Source organism: Idiotropiscis lumnitzeri, chromosome 2 (genome assembly GCF_059441095.1).
Source record: "Idiotropiscis lumnitzeri isolate Australia: NSW breed Sydney's pygmy pipehorse chromosome 2, RoL_Ilum_1.0, whole genome shotgun sequence".
In the NCBI taxonomy this organism is placed as follows: domain Eukaryota; kingdom Metazoa; phylum Chordata; class Actinopteri; order Syngnathiformes; family Syngnathidae; genus Idiotropiscis; species Idiotropiscis lumnitzeri.
Window position 1 is genome coordinate 26,980,114 of NC_142392.1, and position 26,423 is coordinate 27,006,536.

Sequence of the window (26,423 nt, forward strand, 5' to 3'; positions counted from 1 at the left end):
TGACTTTTGTTGCTGGTTTTGTTTTCACATCTGACACCATGTTGTTGGTTGGATAGTATTCCAAATGTATTTCCCTATTATTAACAGTTGACGTGATAAAGTGATACTTTATGTCAACATATTTGCACATTTGCCTTTTTACAGGGTTTTTCAACAGGTTGCGATGTGGTTGTGAATTTTAAATGAAAATATGTCACTGTTTCATTACTTAACTGTTATTGTGTTTGAAAATGATTTTGGTATTTATTTAAAGTACTGTAATATTTAATTATTTGTTTCAGTATTTATGAAACTGCAATAATTCACGATTAATTTCAAGATTCATTGATCTGTTTTAGGAATAATTTAGTATTCAATGTTTAATCGTTACAGTATTTACTTTTTAAATTTTTGTTTCACCATTTTGTTCAATCTTAATCTTATGGAAAATTATTTAGCAAGCACCAACACAAGGTTTTTAAAGATAAAGATAAAGATGTCCTTCAATAGTCCCACAATGGGGAAATTTGCAGTGTTACAGCAGCAAAGATATAGATCACACAGAGGCGGCGGTGCAATGTAGCCGTTAATGTATGACATTAGCAGCAGACATTCAGAAAAAGCAAACCTATGCGAATATAAACAGTATATACGTAAATACACAAATCCCCATGTGTATATACACACTTACATCCCACAACATTTACAAGTGTAAGGAAACACTCCGAATGTCTGTCTATGGTACAGAGAGAAAATTAATGAAATGCTGCAATGATAAAAAATACTGCTGTCATAACCCGTGTCGGTCATGTCAGTGTTTTTGTTATTATTTTCTTCACCTTCCTGCCATGTGCTCATTCTGTTTATTTAGTCAGCTGAGTGGGGCGTTCCCTCCAGCACTCGTTCCCCACCAGCCACGCACCTGTTCCCCGTTACCCTCACACACCTGATGCCCATCTGCTCCCCTAATTACTGGACTATTTGAACACCTCACTCCGACAACTCATTGGCGGTGCATTGCTCCGTTACGGACTGTCAAGACCGCTCTCTGAGCTCGTTCATGCCCTTGTCCGCGCCCACTTACGGGACAGAAGGTCAATTATTTAATTTAGCAGGTTCATATTTACGGAATATGTTAAACATTGATGAAACAAAAAGCATTTATCAGATGAAAGTAGAAGCACGGGTCACAAGAATAACTGGGATTGTAGTCCTGTTTTCTGATTTATTATATTTTTCTCATGCTAAATTTAGAGTACTTAGTTTAAATGTGTGAACTTTTTTGAAATTTTGGGTCGTGAGAACAAATTTGCACACATAGCATTTCCATGACTTGCATTCACAGCACTTCATGGACAAATTCGACGAAGCACATTCTCCACATTGGCTGTAGAGATGCAAACATACCAAATTGGGCACTGGAGGACTCACATAGACGCTATCAAAAGAAAAACACATTCCGAAAAAAAGAATTGGAGATCAGAGCACATGCACATATGCATGGACACACACAGACACTTACATACACCTGCATATACACGTGCACATGCACACCGACAAGATTCCAGAGGAATGCCAGAGAGGAGAGAGACGGAGAGACTGCCCGCCGGAGAAGGCCAGCCTTGGCGTGCCAGTCTTGGGGACCAGACGGGAATCAACTATCCAGACTAACCTGGGGAGGACCTTCCCTTGGACGTGGACCCGAGCGAGGCCGACTGATTCAACCTACATGACCCTTGACATAAAAAAACTCCTATAAAAACTGAAGCTGGGCTGAAAGATGGCGTGCATTTTTCGACTGTGCTCGCCCGAGTGCAGTTTTCTCGTGAGATTAAGAAAAAGCCGCCCAGATATCTGTCTTTGTACTATTTCCTGAACTCCAGAAATTGAAGAAACTAAATATCGGAACTCTAATCAGTTGTTGAGTCTTTATTTGACCCTTTTCTTCTTGAGTACAAAAAACGAACACATCCTCCCGCGACCCTGTACAGGATAAGCAGTGTGGATAATGACATGACATGACAAATATTTGTCCTATTGTGGCGGACATTACGACCATGCCTCTGACCCAGTAGGCATCCCGGGTGGGGGCGTATTCATGTGAATGTTGTGGGCGCCAATTTCTGATTGTCCTTCAGTTGTTGTTGGCAGTCTTGGAAAAAAGACATGTTCGTAGTCAGTCGTGTGTACTCATTTCAACTGCCATACTGTCATCAATATTTGCACAACAGAGTACTGAGTTTCGAGATCCTCACTATAATAGTTCTCAAAATTATATTTCTTATCAATTTATCTTAGTTAAGGGATATTTTATTGACAATCTAATCTCAATCTACAAAGGCAGAAAAAAAATTGGTGGTGGGGGGCGGGAATCTTTTTCCTCTTGGTAGGGACGGGCGTGAAATAATAGAGAAGCACTGCTAGTATATGCAGACATTATATTCATACAATCTCGCAGCCCGAGTGAACCACAGCATTGTTGCAAGTTCGGTCGGAGAAACGGAAACGTCCCCCTGCTGGAGCAGCAGCGGCTTCTCGGGCATAGGCGGAAGTGACGTCAGAGCTGACTTGCCAATGTGGCGTTAATTTAATTATTTTGTTATTTTTTGTATCAACCGAATTTAAATATTATATAAAATATATATTAAAATAGAACATCCATGGGTAAAACCAAACACAGAGGCAAAGAAAGATATTTGAAAAATACGCACTTGAAGCATGACGTCATAAGCAAGCACGCAGCTTCCGAAGGGCCTCGACCACAAAATTAATTAACAACAAGAAAAGCAACAAGATATTGACATTTTTGAATGCCTTTTTCCTTTAAAAGCCTTAATTACATATATCCAGAGACATTGTTCCTGTTTTACTGTGTATTTTTATTTTATTTTATTTTATATTATACATTTTTTTCTACATTCATTACCCTTCGTTGTGAATTCTATTTAAGGATGAAAATGTATATGTTAGTTTAATACCTGAAGTGAACTTGTGATACTGTTGTACTGTCTATTCAAAATGTTCAATAAAGTTTGTTCAAAAAAAAAAAAAAAAAAGGGCCTCGACCACATCCACCGACCCGTCCACACCGAAACAAAAACACCCACCGCTAAATTCTTCTGATTTAGTGTAGAACTGACTGTAAATTTCTCACAGAATGTCCAGTGCTACTCTAAAGGACTACGATATAATTCATTAAGTCTTTGTGTCCCGATAACCTCATCTTCGCGCGTTGATGCTTTTCGGCGTAGTTAGCTTAGCTTCTTAGCTTATCTTGTTAGCTAGCTAGCCGCTAACGAAAAGAGGCACATGACTCATCGCCAAGCAGAGATCAATTGCGGATTTTTTGGATTCATCATTTGAAAATGTGCGAAAGAACGACACCCAAGGACAAAGAGGAACTTTGTAGAATAAAAGAAGAAAACGAAGCAGGTTTGTACACGTTTTACTCTCATTTGCTTTGTAAAGAACGACTTTCTATCGTTAAAAATATGCATCACAACATTAAGTTGTTTGGGGAAATCGTTCAAGGTTATTGCCGTTTTTTTTTTAAATATTGCCATTTACTTGCCGGGTTGCTGAACATTTGTTGATGCCAAATGAAATCAGTGCGGAAAACGTTTGCCAAAGAATAACCAATAGTGGGGGGTGAACTCCATGTTTTTCCCAGTATAAAATTTGAACTGATTATTTAACACTTTACATTTTCTGGTTTTTATATTTTGTTCAAGCAATTTCTTACTAAAAATGTGCACACTGCCGCGAAAAGGTAAATGGCGGTTGATCAATTTTAGTGAATAAAACACAAAATATTAAGTTTTTTTTTAAAAAATCAAGTACGTTTTGGTATTATTTATTTATTAACTTTTTACTGGCTCGGTCAATGAACCTCGGGTGGCCCTGCACTGTTCTGTGCACGTGTGCATAGTTTCACCTCATCCAAACAATTAAAATACATTGAATGCATCCACCCAAGGTTGCACGGATCTTATCAGTGAACAAGCGCATGCTGCAAGGAATCCATCTGCATCTTTGTCTTACTATGGGCTTAAAAAGGGAGAACGTCACAACCCCCTTTTCTACCAACAAGGCCAGGAACATTTATTTCCTGGTAATAAAGTTCCTGTGGCCCAGGTGGTTTGCATCTCCCCCACAAGTCAAAGTTCTTGATAATTTATGCAAATGTCAATGATGATGTATCAGTGGGCGGTCTTGTGTTCCTTTATTACTCATTACTGACACCCTATGGCTGTTAAGCATCATTGCAGTTCCAAAATAATTCAGTGAACTCTTAAAATATTATGGTGTATCTTAGTTGAATTATCATACATATTCCAGAAACGTCTGTGACTATGTCAGGAATGAAATCGGGCATCAGCTGCAACGTGCTTCCTTTTTAAATGCTCGTTGAGCACAGTTGTGCTGCTAAAGGGAGGTTTACATCGTAGGACGTAATTTTGTGAAATGCCCCCATGGTCCGGTCCAAGTTGGGGACCACGCATTGCTCCGTATGCGGCAGGCACAAGTAAAGGTAGCACGGTAGAAACAATATAAGACAAAGTCGACGCATGAGGTTTGACTTGACCAAACCAAATTTGTCTTTCTGTGTCCTGCAGACGTCAGTGAAAACGATTTCCTTTCTGTGAAAGAGGAGCCAGACTTGACTCACATCAAAAAGAAGGAGGAGGAGGAGATCAACAAGTCACCAGTGAACGTTCTCCCTATCAAGACTGAAGATGAAAACAAGTATGAGAGTGACGACAACAAAGGGGCGGAGCCTACAAGCAGCAGCTCAAGTCATCACGTGATAACAGAAGGTGATGAAGACCACTGGGGGCCATCACAAGTACATAATAAGGACACATTATCAGACGCTCATGACGATGATGATGATGATGATGATGGGCAAGCCAAAGGTGAAAGGGCATGTCACACTGACTCATTCACTTCAAAGCTGTCTTTAAAAGGGCACGGAAAAACTCACAGTGGTGAAAAACCTTTTTCTTGCTCGGTTTGTGGCAAAAGCTTCTCTCGAAAGTTTCATTTATCAATCCACACAAGAACACACAGTGGAGAAACATCTTTTACCTGCTCAGTATGTGGCAAAAGCTTCTCTCAAAAGTCTCATTTAGTAAGGCACACAAGAATGCACAGTGGAGAAAAACCTTTTTCTTGCTCAGTTTGTGGCAAAAGCTTCTATCAAAAGTTTGATTTAACAATCCACACAAGAATGCACAGTGGAGAAAAACCTTTTTCTTGCTCAGTTTGCGGCAAAAGCTTCTCTCGGAAGTCTCATTTAGTAAGGCACACAGGAACGCACAGTGGAGAAAAACCTTTTTCTTGCTCAGTTTGTGGCAAAAGCTTCTCTCGGAAGTCTCATTTAGTAAGGCACACAAGAACGCACAGTGGAGAAAAACCTTTTTCTTGCTCAGTTTGTGGCAAAGGATTCTCTGAAAAGGGACATTTAACATATCACACAAGAAAGCACAGTGGAGAAAAACCTTTTTCTTGCTCCGTTTGTGGAAAATGCTTCTCTCAAAAGTCAAGTTTAACAGAACACACAAGAACACACAGTGGAGAAAAACCCTTTTCTTGCTCAGTTTGTGGAAAATGCTTCTCACAAAAGTCAAGTTTAACAAGCCACACAAGAAAGCACACTGGAGAAAACCCTTTTCCCTGCTCAGTTTGTGGTAGACGCTTCTCTGTAAAGTCAAATTTAACTTGTCACACAAGAACACACACTGGAGAAAACCCTTTTTCTTGCTCAGTATGTGGCAAAAGCTTCTCTCATAAGGCAAGTTTCACAAAACACACAAGAACACACACTGGTGAAAAACCTTTTTTCTGCTCAATTTGTGGCAAGAGTTTCTCTCAAAAGTCGTATTTACGACGCCACACAAGAGCACACAGTGGAGACAAGCCATTCAGTTGCAGCGTTTGTGCAAAAAAATTCTTCACTCAACGTAGTGCTGAGAGACACGATTGTGCTGGTGAGAATTGCAGCAATCCTTGAAGTTTAAAAAAAGACAACAAAAAACTGAAGGAACTGACTCTTTGTGGTAAGATGTAAATTTTGATTTTGAATAAAATCTGAAAAATTTAATTTTGCAAAGCTCTTTTATTGACATTAAGCCAATGGAATCAGAGCCAGAATTATCAATGTGTTTGTGTGATGATGATCTTTTTTTTTTGTGATTTTACATCAAGATGTAAATGAAATTAATTGCCTTTGCCTGGAATAACATTTGTTAACGTTATGCTTTTCAGTTGTCTTTTTAATCGTACTTAATGGAAAAGGTGTGAGAAGAAACGGTGCTTATGAAATCGTTGCCTTCCACAATCATCAATAAAATCACTTGTCCAACTTGCTCAACTGGCCTTCATTACACTGTGAAAAGGTGAAAAACTGAACTAGAAGTTGAACTCTAAAAAGAACATGAAAGAGAAACGCAAATCGTCTCAGTTTCTCTCAAAGGTTTTGGAATGTCAGGAGTTGGCAACTTGATGGCGACTGGAGTCAGCGCTGGTTTTCTCGCTGTGTTTGGCTGGCTCGTATATGTATGGTCCATTGAACAAAACTCAAACTCTTCAAATGTCCCCTCACATACATTTAATATTTCGCTTTCTGAATAAATTTCTGACTTGCTAAAAACACTTTCTAGGTTGAGCTCTATCAAGTGTTTGGGGTTTGTTGCTAAGCAGAATCTCACTTTGGAAAAAATTTTGTCAAATATACCAGATATTTTTTTTTCATGCGATATTATATTTTTTATACATTGGATTATTTATATATTGATATAGGGAAATATTAAAATTGGAAACCACATACAGACTTAATTCAATTAATAAGAAATATAGAAACATTTTATAAATATTAAACTAATTGAGAAGAGTCCTAATCTTGAAATAAATATTGAATTATATTAAATAAATTCAATTACCCGACCCCGGATGAGCGGCAGAAAATGGCTGGATAGATGCAATAATTTAAATTGCATACATATTCAAATGAACAAATTTGTTCAGAAATATTCAAGAGTGAAATAAAAAGGTTTAAATTAATATTGATATAATTTCACATAAAAATAATTGAATAAATATTGTAGTATTATATAAGCAAGCTTAAATATACATTGAAATAAATTTTAATTCTCTCGCCAGGTCAGTGACCTTCCAGGGTATGAGAGTAATTTAAGGTGGTCACGAGTAGACTGGTCGTATCAACGGGGAGACGCATCTGCTCTCCCTCTGGGGGACTTTTGGAGGGAAATCCCAAAGACTAGCGTGATGGGAATGCATATGCAACAAGGGAAAATTAGATATTCATGTCCGATTTGGGCATTCCCGATAAGAAGGGAATGTCTGAGAGGGGGCTCGCACGTTTTTGGGGAGACTTCTTTTGACATCAGCATGTGACGAGAATAAAATCTTTTTCGAACCAGTTCTTTTCCATCACCAATCCAGCCTTGCTCGGCTGCCTCTCCGGAAGGCAGCAAGAACCCACACTTCAAAGACAAAATATACTTCATATTGAAAGAAAAATAAGACTCAAGTATTGAAATAAGTATCGAATTGAATGAATAAACAAAAAAGAAATAAATACCTCCTGGAAAATATAATTATTTTCAACATTTGTCAACATTTTTCTTTCTTGCACATTCTTAAACAATCGTAATTTTTTTTACTTTTAATTTTTAAGTTACTTCAGTGCATTTCACACCTGTGCCTTCAAAGAAGTCCTACTTCGTCCTACTTGAATAAATACCCATCAAAATACCATAATTTATGACACCACGGCTGGACAAATAATATCCAGAAACACACTTACGTACCACTAAGTGAGTGTTGGACGATATAGCTTCTCTTGAAATGTCCGACTTGAAAATGTCCTTGCAAGTGTATCTGCAATTAAATTCACAGGACCTTTTCAAACTTGTCTTTATCTTCGGGTTCATCATAAACAAAGGTGTTGAATACCTCGATGGCCTCGGCTCCGGCATTGGTTCGCAAAAGGGCTATTTTTCTTTCGTCCGCTCTGTTTCCGACTCCCACGTCGGCAAGGTAGAGCAGGAATTGTTGCTTGAAAGCCCGCCAACTCGCGTCCACATTTCCCGTCATTTTCAGCGCTTCTGGTGGCCTTACGGAGTCCATCTCGCGTCAGTCCTTTTCTTGACCCGCGACCTGGTACCATGTAATGTTCTGGCTTCTATCTTAAGAAGTCACGCAGGTAACGTGATGCTGCAAGCTTGTTCATCTTTATTTACTGACTTGCATTCTCGTCAATGTGCAGACACACTTGTTCGTCTGGTAACCAAACACACGTCAGGCAATACTGCCAACTAGTGACTAATGATATAACTGCTATCATTACAGTTACTGTTGGGTTGGGTCACCGTGGAAATGAGAAGTAGTTAGTAAATCAACCTTTAAAAGCCAAACTTACTCCAATGTGTGTTCGTTTTTTTGTACTCAAGAAGAAAAGGGTCAAATAAAGACTCAACAACTGATTAGAGTTCCGATATTTAGTTTCTTCAATTTCTGGAGTTCAGGAAATAGTACAAAGACAGATATCTGGGCGGCTTTTTCTTAATCTCACGAGAAACTGCACTCGGGCGAGCACAGTCGAAAAATGCGCGCCATCTTTCATCCCAGCTTCAGTTTTTATAGGAGTTTTTTTATGTCAAGGGTAATGTAGGTTGAATTGGTCGTCCTCGCTCCTTCCCACGGCACGGGTCCACGTCCAAGGGAAGGTCCTCCCCAGGTTAGTCATCGTCTGGATAGTTGATTCCCGTCTGGTCCCCAAGACTGGCACGCCAAGGCTGGCCTTCTCCGGCGGGCAGTCTCTCCGTCTCTCCAGCTGGCATTGCTCTGGAATCTCGTCGGTGTGCATGTGTGCGTGTGTATGTGCGTGTGCTCCGACTGTCTTTCGGAATGTATTTTTTGCGATAGTGTCTATGTGACACCTCTAGTGCCAAATTTGGTATGTTTGCATCTCTACAGCCAATGTGGAGAATGTGCTTCATCGTATTTGTCCATGAAGTGCTGTGAATGCAAGTCATGGAAATGCTATGTGTGCAAATTTGTTCTCACTACTGAGAATTTCAATAAAGTTCACACATTTAAACTAAGTACTATAAATTTAGCATATGAGAAAAATATAATAAATCAGAAAACATCAGGACTACAATCCCAGTTATTCTTGTGACCCGTGCTTCTAGTTTCATTTGATAAATGCTTCTTGTTTCATCAATGTTTAAAATATTCAGTATATATGAACCTGCTAACTTTGATAATCGACATTCTGTCCCGTATGTGTTTAAAATAATGCCAGTAATCGTAATACAATCCTTTAATCCCCGCCGAAAAATATTTTACCATGAAAATGAAAACGCAACCTGTGGCCACAAAAAATGCATGCGGCAAGAAATATACTATGACCCCCCGTTGATCCCAATCAAAGTTATATGAGACAACAAAAAGTAACAAATTAATGAGTGCCGTCCCGCAATTAAATTTCTTAACTAAATCGCAACACAACCATCATTAATTGCACTGAATCACCTTTTTAAACTTGTTTGTGAAGCTTGTATCAGGCACTTGAATAAGATATTGTAATTAACATAGACCCACCAAATTTTATATCTATTTCAATTCCCAGACTGTTGTAAAAGCTTTTTTTGAATATAATTTAGACAGTGGCATCCTCACAGGCATTGCCCCCAGAAACAATTTTCCAACGTATACATTTAGTTTTGCTGATAATCACCACAATCCAGAAGTGTTGGTTCGCATTAATGTCCGAATGATATCCAGCTAATATGGCACAATGTTAGAATTTGGCTTTGCAAGATGGGCAAATTATTCCTGAATTAAAGAAAATTTAGTTCACTGAGTTCAAATATCTAACTGTTTAGAGATTATAAATTAAGCCCTGAGCTAACGCTCCAATTTTGACCGTTTTTTGGCAAATCTTCAAAGCAAACCAAATGAAATAGTTACCATTTATGATAAAAATAAAAAAATAAAAATCCCAAACTAGAATTACGCAGATACCAAATTAATTTACGGGAAGAATAGGTGCTCTCCAAGACGTAGACAGCTCCAAGAACCGCTGCAGTCTTCACCTCCTATTGTCTCCCGAAGGCCTCCCTCCACCTCCAGGCTGTGCCAACTCTGTTCTGTCAACTGGGCGAGGGTGTAGAGACAGTAAAACAATTGGGGGAGCTGTGGAGCAGAGCCCAAAATCAGTCGGGCCCCGTGTCCACAACCCCTCCGGCAGAGACGCACACAGAGCTACCTCTCCCGAGTGACCCGTTTCGTGAAATTTTGAAATTTAGTCACGTTCCCAAAACCGAAGAATTTGTAGTGGGTGCTGAAGTATGATACCCTGTTTGTGACGCAGAGTATTCAACATGTAATAGACGTCTGAACCCAGCCAACCGCCTCTACACACCGCTTTACCATGGGGCCTAGATCTTTAGTATGAAGACGCGCATCAATAGTCAATGTGATTTGTGGCTTGGCGAAAGTAAACAATTCATACCATTTCTGCTGCTCATGGACAAGGCACGCATGCGAGGCAACGACGGTAGACATAACACATATATAATCCTAATGCAAGATGAACTCCTGACTAAATTTGAATGAATGCATTTTGATAAACCAAATCATGTGTGCGATCATATGTACAGTGTACAATGTACTGGGTCAATTGGTGAATGGGTGGAGGTTGGAGCAGGAACAGGGCATACCCACCGCGGGAGGATGGAGAACCAGGTTTCAGAGCTGCCCTCAGATGTTTCAGTTCAGCCAGTGGAATGGAGGAGAGCACCACATATGCTCCCCCCAACGGATGTGCACAGTCAAGTTCAGTCCCATCCGGAAATGCCACTCGAATTCCAGTGTTCGTTCAGTCAATGGCAGTGACTCAGGCAATCTCGAGAGTCCACAAGGAGGATCGTGTTGTTACTCACTGGGAGATGTGGAAAGAGCTCACAGCGCGTGGAATATTTCACCCCAGTATCAAGCACCATCGAAAACTTGTCCATCCACCGTCCCCTGAATGCAGGGACCTGCCAGTCCTCGAACGCTAAAGCTCCGCGGCCCCCTGTCATGGAATGGGGTACCAGCGGGTCGGTGTCAAGAGTGCGTTGGGAGTGGGTAACGGTGGCGCCCCCTGCGCTGGTTGAGCTCTGGGCGACAGGAATGGCACCGGACCAGAGATGGCACATTCCAGGAAGTGGCTCGGTATGGACAGTTCATCACCCAGTGACCCCGCAGCAAGAGCACACGCCCCTCACAACCCCCGTCTATAACCACCCCTACCTCTGTTCCCCTCGTTGACCGGCCGGGTACGGACAGCCAGTCTGCTGTGGTGCCGCGTCACCCGAACCTTGCCTAGGAGCAGCAGAAGCGGAAGGCGCAGGTGCAATGGGAGCTGAATGCATTAGCTGCCCCCCCCCCTTTTTTTTTATCTCTCTTGGCCACCTAAACATGCAAGTACAACAATTTTTAGTAACACTCCTAAATCCAATCCCACATTTTCCTTTTCTGATGTCGTGCAAAATGATGTAAAAAAAAATGTGTTCTCCTGAGACTGATTAGCATTTTTTCATTGATGGACTGTTTCACATGATGTCCATAACCGGAAGGACACACCCTGAGGACGGCCAACTAGAACAGCTGCGGAATGACGACATTATTGGATGGGTCACTGCCGGAAGTCTCACTCCATTCACGTCTCGACCTGGCCACATAGACCAGGCCTGTCTCCTCCCCTCCCCACCTGAAAGACACAGCAACATCATGCTGCTCTGTAGGTCTGGCCTCGGCCTCAAGTAAGGACAGTTCCTGACATCATTCACTTGATGCTTGAATTTGATTAGTCCAATCTGTCTCCAATAACAATTTGAAAATCAGTACTTGGGAGTGCAATAGGGATTCAGGTTGATCAGGCCTGTCCGCCCATTGCATCCTACGTGCTGTTCGGGCTTACCGGTGCCCTCAATCAGGTTTCTTTCCTGAGGCCCGTCCCTTAAACATTCACTCAAACCACTTAAACATACAAACACTTTTTCTGTCAGACTTTCATTTACCAAAAAGATACTTTCCAATTCCACACAGAGACCCCTCCCTCGGCGCTAATTTAGCCTCAATTTAGCCAGCATATGCCAAAGTTTACCACTGTGCGTTTGTGAATTTTCCCATTCAGTCTCCGTGAAATCGTTTCTCCTGTTCCTCCTGGACTCAGCTGACGATCCTGCACCTGTGACGTCAAACAGCTCATAGATGCGGATGTTAGTCTGGTATTTCTGGAATGCTGTCTTGTCCCTTAAAAGTTGTCATGTCAGGGCTGGTGTCGCATAGTCATAAAACATCTGTCGTCCACCTTTGTTACATTTGATACACATCAATTAATAAATCAGCTGCCGAACTATTTAATCCAACTTTATACTTGGCAAACTTCTCATCAATTGCTAGACATCTCCTGTTCTAAAGATTTTCTTTAAACATGATCATAAAATGTTTCAATTAAAACCTATCCCCAAAACCTGATCCTTTTGTGTCATGGTCCGTTTTTGTTTTGTGTTTGCCCAGCTGGAGTGGGGGCGTTTCCTTCCAGCGCTTGTTCCTGTTCATGTCGTCATGGCTGGAGAGATGCGGCGTATCAAAGGGCGCAGTCCCAGGTGAGGGTGCTATTTCTGTATTTGATACATAGATAGAACGCACCGTATCATTGGGCGCAAACAGAACCAAGCAACCGAGCAGTCGCGCTAGCTGCTCAGTCGCGCTCACGTGTTTTTAAAATGGCAGCGGGAGTTCTGTGGTATTTTATTTTAGCTCTTAACAACGTGCTGAAGTTGTCCTTAGTCCCTTTCTTCTCTATCCAAGATAAACAGAGGGACAGTTCTCCACTAAACACGAGAGTCATTATCAGTCCGCCTCGCCGTCTCGCTGCGGCGCAGCCCCTCAGATGGGATGCCGACACAATGCCGGCGTGAGCAAGTCACTAATCAACAAACGATGTGCGGTCACGAAGTTACATCAAAACTAAAACTATCACCCCAAATCAACTGAATAGCATAATAGTGTAGGCCCAGCAAAATTACACCTCCCAGATTACCATACACTAGCTTAGTTAACATGCATGCACACTAAAACAGAAGATAGCACGGCTAGCGTGGCTAGCTGTTTTTAAAAAGGCAACAGGAGCAAAACTGAGTTTGGTTGTATTTTATTTAACAATGTACTCACATTAATATTGATCAGTCATCCACAAATCCTTCAAAATCATCGTCTTCCGTATCAGATAGAAATAGTTGGGCAAATTCTCCCACAAACACGCCAGGTTCCCTCTCGTCATTGTCCGATTCTGTGTCGCTGCTGAGCGGCTCCTCGGATGTAATGCCGGTTTTCGCGAAAGCTCTTACAATAGAGCTAGCAGACACGTTCGTCCAAGCAGCTACAATCCACTCGCAAATTGTGGCATAACTTGCTCTTCGCTGTCTCCCAGTCTTTGTGAAGCTGTGTTCGCCCTCCGCCATCCATCGCTCCCACGCAGCACGCAACTTCACTTTGAACGCCCTGTTTATACTAATGTCGAGTGGTTGGAGTTCCTTTGTCAAGCCCTGAGTTCATATGCGTGACTTGGTTTTTCACAGCGGCTGTCAGATGGGCACGCATGGAGTCACAGACCAACAGCGACGGTGACGCATGGAAAAAACCAACGGGTCTCTTTACGTACACCTCACTCAGCCACTCTCTCATTTTGTCCTCGCCCATCCAGCCCTTTTGATTGGCCTTGATGATAACGCAGGCAGGAAACTTCTCTTTCGGCAGCGTCTTCCGCTTAAAAATCACCATAGCTGGTAATTTTTGTCCGTTAGGATGGCAAGCTAGGACAACAGTAAAAGCCGACTTCTCGTGTCCCGTTGTGTGGATTGCTACCGTGCTGACCCCCTTCTTCTCCACAGTGCGGCTCGCCGGGATGTCGAAAGTCAGCGGCACCTCGTCCATATTGGTGATGTGACTGGGCTGGATACGTTTGTCGGCAATCTTTTTGCTGCAGTAAGAGCGGAAGGCGACCATCTTCTCCTTGTAATCCTCTGGGAGTTGCTGTGCGACGGTCGTCTTTGCCCGGATGGATAGATGGCGCCGTTTCATAAAACGAAAACACCAAGACGCCCCTCCTTGGAAGTGTTCGATGTTCAATTCGCCAGCAAGCATTACTGCCCTCTGTCGAATGGTGATGGTAGATACGCTTCTCCCAGCTGTTCTGTGAGCAGCAATCCATTGCTCGAGCTGGTCTTCCAACACGGGCCACCTTGCCTTGCTTCCACGAAAACTCAGTGTAGTTTTCTTGACTTGGCGGAGTCTGTCTTCCTGCTTCCTCCACTTGCGAACCATGGATTCGTTGATTTTTAATTCCCTCGCAGCTGCTCGATTCCCATGAACATTTGCGTAGCTGATAGCTTGCAGCTTGAACTGTGCTTCGTAAGAGTGTCTCTTCATTGATGCCATTTTTGCTGATTAATTGCCTGAGCAACGTGTTGCACCTGGTATACATAGAGGCATCGGGGCTGCTTTGCACTAGGGGGGTGCCTTTGCATTGTCATTCACGCCCATCTCCCTCTCATATCCGCCTGTTGTCGTTCACGCCCATCGTTCCCTTCTCACGCCCCCTGCTGTCGTTAGCCACGCCCGCCTTCTCTCTCTATAAAAGCGGTGTGCATGCAGTAAATGTTTGCAGTCAGCCCAGCAGTGCACTTGTTGCACTTGGTCCACATAATGGGCGCTCCACCTCAAAAGGCGCCCTGGCTTTCTTGGACGAGTTTCAGGACTTTAAAGTGCGCCTGATGACTGCGAAAATAAGGTAATCCAATGTATAAAAAATATAATATAGCATGAAAAAAAAAATTTGGTATATTTGACAAAATTATACGTTTTTTCCGAAGTGAGATCCTGCTTAGCAACAAACCCCAAACGCTTGATAGAGCTCAATCTAGAAAGTGGTTTTAGCAAGTCAGAAATTTATTCAGAAAGTGAAATATTAAATGTATGTGAGGGCATATTTGAAGAGTTTGAGTTATGTTCAATGAACCATACATATACGAGCCAGCCAAACACAGCGAGAAAACCAGCACTGATTCCAGTCGCCATCAAGTTGCCAACTCCTGACATTCCAAAACCTTTGAGAGAAACTGAGACTATTTGCGTTTCTCTTTCTGGTTCTTTTTATAGTTCAACTTCTAGTTCAGTTTTTCACCTTTTCACACAGCGTAATGAAGGCCAGTTGATCAAGTGGAACAAGTGATTTTATTGATGATTGTGGAAGGCACCGATTTCATAAGCACCGTTTCTTCTCACACCTTTTCCATTAAGTATGATTAAAAAGACAACTGAAAAGCATAACGTTAACAAATGTTGTTCCAGGCAAAGGCAATTAATTTCCTTTACATGTTTGATGTAAACACACAAAAAACTCATCATCACTCAGACACAATGGTTCTTCTGACACTGATCACATTGGCTTAATGTCAATAAAAAAGCTTTGCAAAATTCAATATAACATATTTGATTCAAAATCACATTTACATCTTACCACAAAGAGTCAGTTCCTTCAGTTTTTTGTTGTCTTTTTTTAAGCTTCAAGGATCGCTGCAATTCTCACCAGCACAATTGTGACTCTCAGCACCATTTTTAGAAAATAATTTTTTAGCACAAACCCTGCAACTGAATGGCTTGTCTCCAGTGTGTGTTCTTGTGTGGCTCGTTAAATACGACTTACGATAGAAACTCTTTCCACAAACTGAGCAGGAAAAGGGTTTTTCGCCACCGTGCGTTCTTGCGTGCCTTGTTAAAGTTGATTTTTGAGTGAAACTTTTCCTACAAACTGAGCAGGAAAAAGGTTTTTCTCCACTATGGGTTCTTGCGTGTTCTGTTAAATGTGCCTTTTGAGAGAAGCATTTCCCACAAACTGAGCAAGAAAAAGGTTTTTCTCCACTGTGCGTTCTTGTGTGGATTGTTATCTCAAACATTCGAGAGAAGCTTTTGCCACAAACTGAGCAAGAAAAAGGTTTTTCTCCAGTGTGCGTTCTTGTGTGCCTTACTAAATGAGACTTTCGAGAGAAGCATTTGCCACAAACTGAGCATGAAAAGGGTTTTTCTCCACTGTGTGTTCTTGTGTGCCTTACTAGAGACTTTTGAGTGAAGCATTTACCGCAAATTGAGCAGGAAAGAGGTTTTTCTCCACTGCGTGTTCTTGTGTGGATTGTTAGATCAAACTTTCGAGAGAAGCTTTTGCCACAAACTGAGCATGAAAAGGGTTTTTCTCCACTGTGTGTTCTTGTGTGCCTTACTAAATGAGACTTTTGAGTGAAGCATTTACCGCAAATTGAGCATGAAAAGGGTTTTTCTCCACTGTGTGTTCTTGTGTGCCGTTTTAAAGACAACTTTGAAGTTGATGATTTCCCACACTGAGAACATACCCAATTGTCAGTGTGACATGCCCTTTCACCTTTGCCATGCCCATCATCATCATTAGTATCATCATCATCGTCAAGAGCATCTGATAATGTGTCCTCACTATGTGCTTGTGATGGCCCCCAGTGGTCTTCATCACCTTCTGTTGTCACGTGATGACTTGAGCTGCTGCTTGTCGGCTCCGGCCCTCTGTTGTCCTCACTCTCATCCTTGTTTTCATCTTCAGTCTTTATAGGGACAACGTTCACTGGTGACTTGTTGATCTCCTCCTCCTCCTCTTCCTCCTTTTTGATGTGAGTCAAGTCTGGCTCCTCTTTCACGGAACGGAGATCGTATTCACTGACGTCTGCAGGACACAAAAAGACAAATTTGGTTTGGTCAAGTCAAAGCTCAGGCGGCAACTTTGTCTTATATTGTTTCTACCGGACTACCTTGACTTGTGCCTGCCGCATACGGAGCAATGCGTGCGACCCCGATTTGGACCGGACCATGGGGACATTTCACAAAATTACGTCAGACGCAGTAAACCTCCCTTTCCTAGCAGCACAACAGTGATAAAAGAAGCATTTAAAAAGGAAGCACGCTGCGGCTAATGCCCGATTTCATTCCTGACATGGTCACAGACGTTTCCGGAAGCGAGCTGAAGTTAGCACACACAGGCTATTGTGTGCGTCTGATGGAACACCTGTTGTGGGACCCTAACATATTGATGGGGGCCATCGCAACATGTCATTAATAGAATAGAAATCCTTTTCGAGAAATATGTTTACAAGTATTTCTTTTTGCATTTCGAGATAGTTTCATCGTGGGTACTTTTTGCTTCCATTATAATCTGGATACTGTGGTAAATTTCCGCTGTTGATGTGCGGGTCTGGCTCAGCTCCCCTCCGGACAGGTCGCCAGGCAAGGTTGGCTTGGTGATGGAAAAAACTTCTGACACACACCGGTGGTTGGAAGAAGATTTTATTGATCTCAGCTGATGTCAGAAGTTCCCAAAAGAAAAAAGGTGTCCCCTCCTCGCGCCTTCCCTTCTTATAGGGAAGGCAAACAAAGGACATGAATATCTAATTTTCCCTTATTGCATATGCATTTTATCCAGCTGTCTCTTAGCTGACTCCTCAAACTGCCCCCATGGCTGCGGGGCACAGACTCCGCGAAGGTGCGACTTCCCGGCGCCAGACCCCTCTTTTGTAAACCCCCTCCCTGGGACGCAGATAACCCCTGTTCTGCTTCCTGACCCCCCGTAAATAAAGTTAAAGTCTCGTGCCTCTCAGGGCGGCAATCTACGTGTCAAAGGGGGAGTCAGGAAGCCCTGAGGGAGTTCAAAGCAACAGTTGTCATGGCCATAAAATAAGTTGTCTATGTCAGACCTTGTGAAAATACACTACAATACCAAAAAGAATTAAAGGGGCCCTGGCATCATAGTCACTATTTATTGCATGATTTACGTTTGTTTAGTTTTTTTTTCCCCAAAATGACTTTTAGCCTGCTAGTACGTTCCAACATTCCCCTTTTTACTAAAATTTCTCTTTCTAAATACAATTTAAAACAAAATTACGTTTGAAGAGACAAAATCCCTACACATAAGCATTAAGCAACAACACTTTCACTCTGACTTTCATGTTGACATATTTGAATTATGACTGTATACAGTGAACCCCCGGTTATCGCGGTTAATGGGGACCGAGACCACCCGCGAAAACTGAAAATCCGCGAAGTAGTGTCGCACCTTCAAAAAAAAAAAAACACTGTATATAAATACTTCTATATCTATATATAAATATATATATAAATATATATAGGTGCGAAGTAGCAGCACACCTTCCAAAATGCTTAAAAAAAAAAAATATATATATATATATATATATATACACACACTGGTAGCGAGAGAGAGAGTGAAATTCATGTTATAACAAAAAGAATTATTATTAAAACTTATTATTTTTTTATTCCCCAGCCATTATTTTTGTATTTATTCAATTACTTCTTTTTGTATTTATTTAATTACTTCGACTTTTACCTGCTGGTACGCCGTCCGGTGTGCCCTGTGAATGTTATGATCCTCCAGCAGAGCTGGAGGATTGAACAGGACTCTCCAAACGCAGACCCGGGAAAAAAGGTGGTGATACAAAGATATTTATTATAATCACTATATAGTCAGTGTAATCAGCGCGTTTCGCAGCAGCTGACGGCATGGCGCGAGACGATCGCTGGAGGAACGCCCACACAGCTGAAAAAACAAAAACACGCGGCATGACAGGCACAGATCATGACAGTGAAATGAAAGGTGGCATTCTTCATTTATTTATTTATTCATTCATAACTGACAGCCTCGCGCTCCGCCGGTGCCCGGGCGGAAGGTGCTCCTCTTCGGCTTACTGTGACGCGAGCATGCCCTCCTCCTCGGGAGCTTCCATTCGGTTAAACTTAGGGCCCGCTTGGCACCGCCCGTGCCCGGGGAAGGTGCTCATCTACGGCTTAACTGCCACGCACGCCGGCCGGAGCTCTGATACGGTCTGAACCGCGCGAAACGTCGCCATCAATTGTGTCCGGGGGAACCTGCTCTTCTTCGTCGACTCTCTTCTTCGTCCACTCTCCTCTTCGGCGCACGCCGGCCGTCTAACCGCTTCAGCGCCCGCTTCTGCCGCTCGGCGAAACTACAATGTCCCCGATTATTTTTTAGACCCGCGAAGCACTGAACCCGCGAAAGGTGAAACGCGAAGTAGCGGGGTTTCACTGTATTTGACAAAATGATAGTTTTTTTCCAAAGTGAGATTCTGCTAAGCAACAAACCCCAAACACTTGATAGAGCTCAACCTAGAAAGAGGTTTTAGCCAGTCAGAAATTTATTCAGAAAGTGAAATATTAAATGTATGGGAGGGCATATTTGAAGAGTTTGAGTTTTGTTCAATGGACCATACATATACGAGCCAGCCAAACACAGCGAGAAAACCAGCGCTGACTCCAGTCGCCATCAAGTTGCCAACTCCTGACATCCTAAAACCTTTGAGAGAAACTGAGCCGATTTGCGTTTGTCTTTCTGGTTCTTTTTATAGTTCAACTTCTAGTTCAGTTTTTCACCTTTTCACAGCGTAATGAAAGCCAGTTGAGCAAGTGGAAGAAGTGATTTTATTGATGATTGTGGAAGGTAACGATTTCATAAGCAGAGTTTCTTCTCACACCTTTTCCATTAAGTACGATGAAAAAGACAACTAAAAAGCATAATGTTAAAAAATGTTATTCCAGGCAAAGGCAATTTATTTTATTGACATGTTTGCTGTAAACACCAAAACAAATCATCATCACTCAGACACATTGCTTCTTCTGGCACAGATCACATTGGCTTTATGTCAATAAAAAAGCTTTGCAAAATTCAATAGATCATATTTTATTCAAAATCAAAATTTACATCTTACCACAAAGAGTCAGTTCCTTCAGTTTTTTGTTTTCTTTTTTTTAAGCTTCAAGGATCGCTGCTTTTCTCGCCAGCACAATTGTGACTCTCAGCACCGATTTTAGAAAAGAATTTTTTAGCACAAACGCTGCAACTGAATGGCTTGTCTCCAGCGTGTGTTCTTGTGTGGCTCGTTAAAAGCGACTTACGATAGAAACTCTTTCCACAAACTGAGCAGGAAAAGGGTTTTTCTGCACTGTGTGTTCTTGTATGATTTGTTAAAGTTGATTTTTGAGTGAAACCTTTCCTACAAACTGAGCAGGAAAATGGTTTTTCTCCACTGTGCTTTCTTGTGTGGCTTGTTAAATGTGTCTTTCGAGAGAAGCTTTTTCCACAAACTGAGCATGAAAAAGGTTTTTCTCCAGTGTGTAATCGTGTATGTTTTTTTAAACTTGCCTTTTGAGAGAAGCATTTTCCACAAACTGAGCATGAAAAAGGTTTTTCTCCAGTGTGTTTTCTTGTGTGTACTGTTAAACTTGCCTTTTGAGAGAAGCATTTTCCACAAACTGAGCATGAAAAAGGGTTTTCACCACTGTGTGTTCTTGAGTGGCTTGTTAAATGAGACCTTCGAGAGAAACTCTTGCCACAAACTGAGCAGGAAAAAGGTTTTTCTCCACTGTGTGTTCCTGAGTGGATTGTTAAATGAGACCTTCGAGAGAAACCCTTGCCACAAACTGAGCAGGAAAAAGGTTTTTCTCCCGTGTGTTTTCTTGTGTGTTCTGTTAAACTTGCCTTTTGAGAGAAGCATTTTCCACAAACTGAGCATGAAAAGGGGTTTTCACCACTGTGTGTTCTTGAGTGAATTATTAAATGAGACCTTCGAGAGAAACTCTTGCCACAAACTGGGCAGGAAAAAGGTTTTTCTCCACTGTGTGTTGTTGCGTGGCTTGTTAAATGTGTCTTTTGAGAGAAGCTTTTTCCACAAACTGAGCATGAAAAAGGTTTTTCTCCAGTGTGTAATCGTGTATGTGTTTTTAAATTTTGCTTAAAAGAAAAGCTTTTGCCACAAACTGAGCATGAAAAAGGTTTTTCACCACTGTGTGTTTTTCTGTGCCCTTTTAAAGACAACTTTGAAGATAATGAGTCAGTGTGACATGCCCTTTCACCTTTAGTTTGCTCATTATCATCATCATCATCATCATGAGCATTTGATAATGTGTCCTCATTTTGTGCTTGTGATGGCCCCCGGTGGTCTTCATCACCTTCTGTTGTCACGTAATGACTTGAGCTGCTGCTTGGAGGCTCCGCCCCTCTCTTGTCCTCACTCTCATCCTTGTTTTCATCTTCAGTCTTTATAGGGACAACGTTTAGTGGTGACTTGTTGATCTCCTCCTCCTCCTCCTTTTTGATGTGAGTCAAGTCTGGCTCCTCTTTCACAGAACGGAGATCGTTTTCACTGACGTCTGTAGGACACAAAAAGACAAATTTGGTTTGGTCAAATCAAAGGTCAGGCGGCGACTTTGTTTTATATTGTTTCTACCGTGCTACCTTGACTTGTGCCTGCCGCACACGGAGCAATGCGTGCGACCCCAACTTGGACCGGACCATGGGGGCATTTCACAAAATTACGTCCTACGATGTAAACCTCCCTTTTGATGCCCGATTTCATTCCTGACATGGTCACAGACGTTTCTAGGAGCGAGCTGAAGTTAGCACACACAGGCTATCGTGTGCGTCTGATGGAACACCAGTTGTGGGACCCTAACATCAGGGATCGCGGTTAATCGCTTCCCGATTGCCCGGGGCAAGTGAAATTTGGCCACGGGCAAGGTAAAATTATGGGCAACTTGCCCGACCGGGCAAGCATTTTTTAAAGCAGCCAAATATCTTTAATTCCGACGAAAACTGTGACGTGATCTGTTTGTGTGCACTGTATGGTGATGGTTTAACCCAGACACCCCCTTATGTTATGGTTTGGTCCATTGGCCTTATCGGGGGCAATGGGCGGGCGCTACGGGGATCAGTTAGTTCAGTGAATGTCGAGTTAAAGTGGACGTCAATAAATCCCGCAGTATTGGAACTCGCTGTAGTCGCATCCTCATTTGAAGTTTGAAAAACACAACAAAAACCTACGATATTTCGGCCGAAAATTGACAGCCGGAAGTTTTCTTACCTTCTGCGCATGTTTACAAGTGGCGACGAGTTCGTTCAAATCCGAACATTTCGGATTCTGACATGACTAAAGTAGCTCGAATATTTTTAAGTAGACAATTCAGTTGTGAGTAAGGAAGGGAGTAATATTTGATTATTGGCTGTTAATTCATTAGCTCCATGATGTGACCTGACATAGTGTCAGTGACTGTGTTCTGTTTATGCTATGAAACTTATGGAGGCAGCACCACAGGCACTGGTCTTAAAGGAATACACAAATTTCCCACACTCATAATTTACTCATGTGATTACTCAATTAATAGGCTGGACTTAAAATTGATCATCTGGATTGCTGTCATATCATTTTTCCAATTTAACATGCAGATTTGTTAATTATTAAAACTACAATTAACATTTTCATTAACTGCACAGGATGATACATGCTGTTGTGAGTAGGGTTTCATGGTTGATGATGAAAACAAGATTAATTTATGTTTATCAGATTATATGTTTATTTACATTTGTGGCGCACATTTTACAACCATAAACATTTTATTCTTAGAGAAAAAAAATTGTCACTTGCCCAAGTCGGGCAAGTAATTTGGCCACTCGGGCAAGGCAAATTTTAGTGGCACTTGCCCTATGGGCAAGCAGTTTTTAAAGTTAACCGCGAACCCTGACTAGACCTTTCTTTTCTTTATCTTCTGCACATTTCTCCCGCACTAGTCCCTATTTACTTAGTTCCTATCATTTTTTTTTTCATTTATTTATTTATTTTTTCATACTTTTTCTAATGTTCTTTCATAGTGTGGTTACTTTGACATCTGTGAATGTCTTAATCATTATAGAGGCCTCTTGTTTAAACAATAATTGAAACTAACACAGGGACATTTTCCATGACCAATCAGCCAGCAGACCCACACGCACAAGCTCTCTTTAACGACCCCAAAAGCCTCGACCGCTTGGACACAGGCGCACAACACCCATTGTGAGTAAAAGCATCTCACTTGAAGTTCAGCCGGCCGGCTGTTGAACGCCTGCGCCCCAGCACCCTGAGACCCTCAATGGAGCAAAATGCCAAAAATGTGGTATATTTTGTTGTTGATGCCGGCTCAGCTTCCCTCCGGACAGGTCGCCGAGTATGGCAAAATTGGTGATGGAAAAAAATTCTCTGACACAGCCATTTTGGTTAGAAAGAGATTTCATTCTCGTCCCATGCTGATGTCAAAAGAAGTCTCCCCAAAAAGAAAAAAGGGAAAGGTGTCCCCTCTCTCCGGCCTTCCCTTCTTATAGGGAATGGCCACACCAGACATGAATATTGAAGGTTTGTATTACGATTGCTGGCATTATTTTAAACACTTATGGGACAGAAGGTCAATTATTTAATTTAGCAGGTTCATATTTACTGAATATGTTCAACATTGATTAAACAAAATGCATTTATCAAATGAAAGTAGAAGTACAGTGCATCGATAAGATTGACTGGGATTGTAGTCATGGTGTTTACTGATACATTCATATACTAAATTTATGACTTAGTTTAAATGTAAGACCTCAACAGGGTTCGCGGTTAACTTTAAAAACTGCTTGCCCATAGGGCAAGTGCCACTAAAATTTGCCTTGCCCGAGTGGCCAAATTACTTGCCTGACTTGGGCAAGTGACAATATTTTTTCTCTAAGAATAAAATGTTTATGGTTGTAAAATGTGCGCCACAAATGTAAATAAACATATAATCTGATAAGCATAAATTAATCTTGTTTTCATCATCAACCATGAAACCCTGCTCACAACAGCATGTATCATCCTGTGCAGTTATTGAAAATGTTAATTGTAGTTTTAATAATTAACAAATCTGCATGTTAAATTGGAAAAATGATATGACAGCAATCCAGATGATCAATTTTAAGTCCAGCCTATTAATTGAGTAATCACATGAGTAAATTATGAGTGTGGGAAATTTGTGTATTCCTTTAGGACCAGTGCCTGTGGCGCTGCGTCCATAAGTTTCATAGCATAAACAGAACACAGTCACTGACACTATGTCAGGTCACATCATGGAGCTAATGAATTAACAGCCAATAATCAAATATTACTCCCTTTCTTACTCGCAACTGAATTGTCGACTTAAAAATATTCGAGGTATTTTTGTCATGTCAGAGGAATCCGAAATGTTCCGATTTGAACGAACTCGTCGCCACTTGTAAACATGCGCAGAAGGTAAGAAAACTTCCGACTGTCAATTTTCGGACGAAATATCGTTGGTTTTTGTTGTGTTTTTCAAACTTCAAATGAGGATGCGACTACAGCAAGTTCCAATACTGCGGGATTTATTGACGTCCACTTTAACTCGACTTTCACTGAACTAACTGATCCCCGTAGCGCCCGCCGATTGCCCCCGATAAGGCCAATGGACCATACCACAACATAAGGGGGTGTCTGGGTTAAACCATCACCATGCAGTGCACACAAACGGATCACACCACAGTTTTCGTCGAAATTAAAGATATTTGGCTGCTTAAAAAAATGCTTGCCCGGTCGGGTAAGTTGCCCATAATTTTATCTTGCACGTGGCCAAATTTCACTTGCCCCGGGCAATCGGGAAGCTGTTAACCGCGAACCCTGTGTCGGTTTGCCGAACATTTGTTTATGCCAAATGAAATCAGTGCAGAAAATAAATGCCAAAGAATAACCAATAGTGGGGGGTGAACTCCATGTTTTCCCAGTATAAAATTTGAACTGATTATTTAACACATTTTCTGGTTTTTATATCTTGTTCAAGCAATTCCTTACGGAAGGAATTCTGCCCGACTCTAAAAAATGTACACACTGCGGCGAAACATCAATGGCAATTGATCAATTTTAGTGAATAAAACTAAGAATATAATTTTTTTTTAAAAATATCAAGTGCGTATTGGTCTTATTTATTTATGAACTTTGTACTGGCTTGGTTGGGTGAGAGTCAATAAACCTCGGGTGGCCCTGCACTGTTTTGTGCACGTGTGCATCGTTTCACCCCATCCAAACATTTAAAATACATTGAATGCATCCATCCAGGGTTGCACGGTTCTCATCAGTGATCAAGCGCATGCTGCAAGGAATGCATCTGCATCTTTGGCTTACTATGGGCTTAAAAAGGGAGAACGTCACAACCCCCTTTTCTACCAACAAGGCCAGGAACATTTATTTCCTGGTCATAAAGTTCCTGTGGCCCAGGTGGTTTGCATCTCCCCCGCAACTCATAGTTCCTGGTAATTTATGCAAATGACAATGTTGTGTTACTTTGTTACTCATTACTGACACTCTATGGCTGTTAAGCATCATTGCAGTTCCAAAATAATTCAGTGAACTCTTAATATTTTGGTGTATCTTCGTCGAATTTGAATACATATTGGATAACTTTAAAATATACAGTCATTATTCAAATATGTCAACATGAAAGTCAGAGTGAAAGTGTTGTTGCTTAATGCTTATGTGTAGGGATTTTGACTCTTAAAACATAATGTTGTTTTAAAATTTATTTAAAAACAGAAATTTTATAAAAAATAAAAAGGGGAATGTCGGAACGTACTCGCAGGCTAAATGTCATTTTGGGCAAAAAAAACAAACAAACGTAAATCATGCAATAAATAGCGACTCTGATGCCAGGGCTCCTTTAATTCTTTTAGGGATCCAGATTATAATGGAAGCAAAAATACCCACGATGAAACTTTCTCTAAATGCAAAAAGAAATACTTGTAAACATATTTCACTTGAAGGATTCCTATTCTATCAATGACATTATGATGCGATGGCCCCCAGTGGTCTGCATTAATAAGTTAGGGTCCCACAACAGGTGTTCCATCAGACGCACACAATAGCCTGTGTGTGCTAACTTCAGCTCGCTTCCAGAAACGTCTGTGACTAATTCAGGAATTAAATCGGGCATCAGCCGCAACGTGCTTCCTTTTTAAATGCTCGTTTATCACTGTTGTGCTGCAAAAAAGGAGGTTTACATCGTCAAACGTAATTTTGTGAAATGTCCCCATGGTCCGGTCCAAGTTGGGGTCGCACGCATTGCTCCGTGTGCGGCAGGCATAAGTCAAGGTAGCACGGTAGAAACAATATCAGACAAAGTCGGCGCATGAGGTTTGACTTGACCAAACCAAATTTGTGTTTGTCTTTTTGTGTCCTGCAGACGTCTGTGAAAACGATCTCCGTTCTGTGAAAGAGGAGCCAGACTTGACTCATATCAAAAAGGAGGAGGAGGAGGAGGAGGAGATCAACAAGTCACCAGTGAACGTTGTCCCTATAAAGACTGAAGATGAAAACAAGGATGAGAGTGAGGACAACAGAGGGGCGGAGCCTCCAAGCAGCAGTTCAAATCACCACGTGACAAAAGGTGATGAAGACCACTGGGGGCCATCACAAGCACAAAAT

General features: G+C 41.6%; 1 protein-coding gene across 1 annotated transcript in view; it reads right to left on the reverse strand.

Annotated features, from left to right (window-relative positions):
- Nucleotides 1–2,113: 2,113 nt before the first annotated feature.
- LOC148342148 (uncharacterized) overlaps nucleotides 2,114–26,423 on the reverse strand; it is a 47,050-nt gene continuing 22,740 nt past the window's right edge. Inside the window, exons 5-8 of the mRNA XM_088284763.1 lie at nucleotides 20,003–20,925; nucleotides 15,789–16,688; nucleotides 13,927–14,109; nucleotides 2,114–2,131 (exon numbers count right to left, since the gene is read on the reverse strand). Of these exons, the coding sequence (XP_088140889.1) occupies nucleotides 2,114–2,131; nucleotides 13,927–14,109; nucleotides 15,789–16,688; nucleotides 20,003–20,925 (2,024 nt within the window). The remainder of the gene's footprint in view (nucleotides 2,132–13,926; nucleotides 14,110–15,788; nucleotides 16,689–20,002; nucleotides 20,926–26,423) is intronic.